The sequence below is a fragment of the Punica granatum genome, chromosome 3 (assembly GCF_007655135.1).
Source record: "Punica granatum isolate Tunisia-2019 chromosome 3, ASM765513v2, whole genome shotgun sequence".
Lineage (NCBI taxonomy): Eukaryota > Viridiplantae > Streptophyta > Magnoliopsida > Myrtales > Lythraceae > Punica > Punica granatum.
In genome coordinates, this window is record NC_045129.1 from 28,647,422 (window position 1) to 28,652,856 (window position 5,435).

General features: G+C 40.0%; 1 protein-coding gene across 1 annotated transcript; it reads right to left on the bottom strand.

Moving 5' to 3' along the window:
* Positions 1-1,127: 1,127 nt before the first annotated feature.
* On the bottom strand, positions 1,128-4,950 carry LOC116201486 (sec-independent protein translocase protein TATC, chloroplastic). The gene is made up of 4 exons (XM_031532735.1): positions 4,504-4,950; positions 3,586-3,893; positions 2,495-2,785; positions 1,128-1,467 (listed from the first exon to the last, which is right to left on the bottom strand). Exons 1-4 carry the CDS (start codon positions 4,751-4,753, stop codon positions 1,258-1,260), a joined length of 1,059 nt encoding a protein of 352 aa, XP_031388595.1. The 5' UTR covers positions 4,754-4,950; the 3' UTR covers positions 1,128-1,257.
* Positions 4,951-5,435: the final 485 nt, after the last annotated feature.

Genomic DNA, 5,435 nt, shown 5'->3' on the forward strand with positions numbered 1-5,435 from the left:
CATATTGTCACGATACAGAATAATCTAAAAACAACCCATACATTCGAGACTTGACTATGGATATCACGTCTGTCGGGTCCATTAAAATAATGCCGAATGCTACATACCCTATCCATAATCCATTTTGTCTGTTTTAAGATAGGATTTGTAAGCCAAGATATCTCGGTTAATAATCAGTTAATTCACATAAATTCGACAATAACAAGAAACTCCATTGTTTGTTTATTTGAGCTTGCTTGATTACATTTTGCACTTGTTTTTTTTTTTTATGCGGATCGAGCCCGATCCTTTAGGACTCAATTCACACTGGGTCCAACGCCCTAACCGTCAATCACGGGATCCAAACCCCCCATACACCGAGTGCGCATTTAATTTAATCTTCGGTCCTTTCCAAAATCATACGGTGAGCATGAGTGAAATAACGGCCGAACGCGAACCGACCGAGATTCAGTCATTGTAATTTATCTTTTATTTGAGAGAACAATGTAACGATTTTATGATGCATACTTATTCATGTAATAATCCCGATCGGAGAGTGAACGATTCAAGTGTCTATTCGAATTTACGGTGTCAAAACGGGCGACTCGAGTGCAACCTTAAATCATGCGGTAAATAAATAAAATGACAAGCCCAGCAAGCTAGAGTACCGAAGGGGCGTGTGGGATATAGGCCCTCACGTAATAGAACCCCCGAATTCGAAATTTCCGGTTCCATACAGACCATTGCCTTAACATACTAGGTGTATCCCATACCCCTAGACTCGGACGACTCACCGGCCCTCGACCTTTGGGTCGTAAACAGGTAGTGGCGACTCCCAAGCCGCGTTGCATTTAGGCGCGCGCACGCGTGCCCCGACGAGACGAAATTCGGGTGCACACACTAATCAATCAAACTTCAAAAATTACGACATGCTCTCTGCGCATCTCTAGCGACTTCTCACTGTAAGGACCGAAAGGACTGGCAACTTTATGAACATTGGTATAAAATCGCCATCAAACTCTCTGTGCTCAAAAGTGATTCTATTTCCTTTCTCCAATAAGTAAACTTTCTCAAAAACCACCTATATGGATAATCTCCCAAACACGACTATACAGGAGGATAAGAATGTGAAATTGGACCTTTCGGCGTGGCGGCAAATAAATAGGAAAATTGGTATTAAATAATTTTACGCAGTTTCTTGACAAGATTCTTCTACATACAATTTTTCGGAGATCAAAGCAGCTGTCTATATGTGCATTCTGATGAAACAGGTCAAACTCACCGGCCTGTGAGCTTGACAACCCATGCGCCACCCAAGTAAAGGCCAAGAAGAGGGGCTGCTAGGAGCACCTGAGTGAGAGGATCCGTTGATGGTGTTAGCACAGCAGCCGCCACGACTGCCCCAACAACCACGTACCTCCAAATGGAAAGCATTTGGTCACCCGACACAAGACCCACTTGCCCCAGAAGCACTTGTATGACTGGGACCTGAGCAAGAGATGGAAGGTAGAAATATGAAATACTGATAGGGTGACCAAACAGAGAGAACAAAGTGAAAAAATCAATGTGATATTAGTAAAAGAATAGCTGCTTTGAGAGTGCAATATTGATCCTGTAGAATCTACAAAGGAATTTTGGAAAATACCAACATAGATCACGTCTTAATAGTAGATTTTTTTAGGCTGAGTCAATTAGACATGATCGTTTGAAGCAGTTACAATGACAGCTAATGTGGGTAGGAAAGCAATTAGTGATCATGATTTGTTGCCCGATAAAAGGTTTCTTTTGGACCAGATCCTGGTAGGAAATTTTCTGAAAATGGCTGGATCAATGAATTAGTTTCAATTCTGAAACACGCGAGGGTGAATGAAATTTCAATATAAAAGGTTCTTTTAGACCGAACCAATCAAAAAACCCATCCATATGGATCCAATGACCATCAATGCAGAAAGCGCAACCATGACATGCTCTTGTGATGAAAAAAGAGGGTTTTTGTGTGTGTGGGTGGGGGGGGGGGGGGATGAGTTCTGGCTAGGTCTTCGTTAACATAATCCCAATACAGAGCTGCGGAACTTATATGATGATTTATTTCAATAAAAGACGGAACAACTCGGAATAATTCTGAGCCTATTCACCTCCTGCTGCACAAAATGGTAAAGCCATGGAAGTTAGCGTCACCTCATTCAAAGGCTAAGTTATAGTCACAAATATGGCATTGGTCTGTTTAGTCTGAGAAAAGGATTTCTTCAAATTTTCTTTTTCATCTTGTAAATGAAGAAATTTTAGGGGAAAATGTCAACCTATATAATAGATGTCGCATAATCCAAAAATTTTGTAGAGCTTCACCATCTGTTTTACTTGTTTGTTTCAATTTGCTAAACAAATAAAAGAAACCAAAGATTTGGAAAGCTTTCTGTTCTGAAAATCTATATGAATCATGCAGTTTAGTTGCTAGACAAAGCTACATCTTATACCTGCATGCAGAAGGAGTGAACTTGCTAGAAGAACCTTTTACCTGAAAAGACAATCCTGTGCTGAACATAAGCACTAGAACGAACTCGAAGTACTGATCAATGGACCATAATGATTCAACAACACCTTCAGCGTAACTAACAAAGAAATTCAAGGCTGCTGGAGTCAGAACCAAGTAAGAGAACACTATTCCCGCATAGAAAAGCACCGAGGAGCCCAATACAATTGGACCCAGAAACCTTCTCTCAGACCGAGTTAGACCTGGGAGGACAAATGCTATGATTTCATAGAGGATTACTGGGCTTCCTAAAAGAAGACCGCAATATCCTGACACCTGCAGTATGAGATTAAGACTTTCTTTAGTAAGAATACATTTCTTTCCACCAGAAATTAACAGGAAAAGCTAGTACATTTGCATTATTAAAAGGCAAAGGTAGTGAGGGAATCACAGGAGCAATTAATACATTGCACCATATCTGTCAAAAGACATTTGGTTCACATGTGAATCAGCCAGCAATTGGAATGAGATTGGAATGAGATTGGAATGATCAATATTAGGATATTCCAGAATAAAATATAGGGTGAAAGCCTAAAGAAATAGAAACAATAACAATTACAGGCATAAATTTATGTAGAAATTACAACTCAGATCAAGAATTAACCAATCAGCAATGATTGAACTGACATATGCTTCTTGAATAAATTGGTCAAGCAATTAACCATTTCGTTTCCAGTTCTGTCCTATTCAGAGCCCATTTTCATTCATATGATTCTGGAACACGAACCAAACTGGGCCATAATATCTTTCAGCTCTATAAGAAGTTACAGATGAATAATAAGTTCAGAAATATCATGCCCCACTAAAGATTCTAAAACTGTAGAAGCTAGTAAAGGAAAATGAGAGAAAAGGGGAGGGGGTGAGTAATAATTAACATTGGGAGTTTTTCCTTCTTCGGATTTTAATTGATCCGGAGATTACATATAAAGAAGGTCAACCATCACTTTGCAATCCAATGATTGATCTGCAGAGCTAAGAAAGCATAGAAGCATATGCCTAGCTAACGAATATAGCGATCATTGATCCTGAGCAGGAATTTCAACTGTCAATTTGGAATAAAGGAAAAAAGTACAGACCTTCAAAGTCGTGAAGAAAAACTCTCCTGGAGCAAGTTGCAGAAATCTAACACCCTGCGCTTTAACTGGAGCTTCAAGGACCATTATCAATTCTTTCGAGAATGCAAAGCACCCCAGCATAGCAGCACCGACCGACAAAACTGAGACAAATATTCTCTGCCTTAACTCTTCAAGATGATCGAATATGCTCATTTCTTTGTCATCAGGGAGGAGCTCTTTATTCGGATAGAGAAAATCATAAAGTGCATTCTTTTCATCGTCTTGGCTGAAAGTTCCAAGGTTCTCTTCTCTCGAGCTATCAGTTGTATCTACATGGACAATATGCATCAGTCATACAGGACCATCCTACAAATGCTTGAGAAGCATATCCACCTCAGTATATATCTAAACTAAAGAAGAAACACAAATGTTAGAGGAAATAGACAGTTCGATCAACCTTTTCTGGAACAGGGGCTCGAGCAGGGAGCGACTAAGTGGCTATATTAGAAGAGCAAGTAAAACAAAGATGTTCGACCCAAGTCCATGGCAGGTCCCAAAAAAGCTTTCTTTGCAACTTTCCGGACAGTAGACACCAAACCCGGGACACAATACTAATTGAAAACAGCAGAAGAATATAGAAGCCCAATTAAGCAATGATAAACCGGGAAAAACGAACAAACATTCCTCATCCAGTACTATTTTACATTTTCCACCAGGTAACTGCAGAATTATATCGGCTGAATTGCGTTCACAGCAGGCAAAGAATCAAACTTGTTTAAATGAATCATATCCTTCTGATACATACATACTTATTCAAGAAGAATAACTAATATGACCAATTACGCAGACGAAATCGAGGATTATCCCAAGAGGCTGAATGAAACGATTCAGGAAGGGCATGATTTCAAAATTGAAGCAAAATCCAAAAATAAAACTTACCGGGCCTATCTTCTACCGCAGAACCAAGACCGCCATCACCAGAACGCAATTCTTGTTGCTTGTCGTCCTCGACCGCGGAACAGGCAAAGCTGCTTAGTCTCTTTGAACTCATCAATCTGAGCTCCGTTCTTCTCCTCCTGGACCAATCGATTCGGAAGGAGGTTACTTGGGTCTTAACCGAGTCCAGGCGGTTGAAGCAGCAGCCGTTGAGCTGCAAATGAGGGACCAGAGCAGCACTTGTGCTACCCATCTTCCTGAAGATTTCCCGAGTCGAGCAGCTGTAGGAATTGGATTTTGTGAGTTGATTCCCGCTTCGATTTTCTTCAAGAAATGGAATCCGCGAAGATGAAGAAGAAATGAAACGGAGTGAAAATCCGAAGGATGAAGCAGCAGCAGCAGCATAAGCAAGCAGCGGAGCAAACCAAAACGATTGGCTCTAATTTTGCTGATATGATATTTGGTGAAAAATGGGGCTAAAATTGCATTTATGGGCTGTGGGCTTGTTTATTATGCCACAAGAGTAATATTGTCAAAAGCCCATCTCCAAATTTTTTTTTTTGGGGGGGGGGGGTTGGGGGGGGGGGGGGTTGGGGGGGGGGGGGGTCAAATTTTATCAAAAAGTTCTGCCACTGCCTGGCAAATAATTACAAAATTATTAATTTATTTAGTACATAAATTATAAAAGAGTTAATTTCAAGAAAAAATTCATACTTTATTTCCTATCTTTTATAAATATAGAGAAAAATGAAAATTTTCAGGAATTAAAGCAAGTATTTTTATTTTTATTTTTATTTTTTAATAACTGTAAGCACCTCGTTCCGATCCAAGTTACGTCCACCGAAGGAGCACGTCGAATCAGAGAGTAGATAAAAACACTTGGCAATCGCACATCAGAAGATGAACTTTGATACTAAACAGATGAGTCCTCAAGT

Excerpts from the sequence above, each read along its gene's own strand:
- LOC116201486 (XM_031532735.1), bottom strand. The coding sequence starts at position 4,753 with ATGGGTAGCACAAGTGCTGCTCTGGTCCCTCATTTGCAGCTCAACGGC. Across the intron at positions 3,894-4,503 it reads TGCGGTAGAAGATAGGCCCG|ATACAACTGATAGCTCGAGA; the intron begins GTAAGTTTTATT and ends TTGTCCATGTAG. Across the intron at positions 2,786-3,585 it reads TTTTCTTCACGACTTTGAAG|GTGTCAGGATATTGCGGTCT; the intron begins GTCTGTACTTTT and ends CTCATACTGCAG.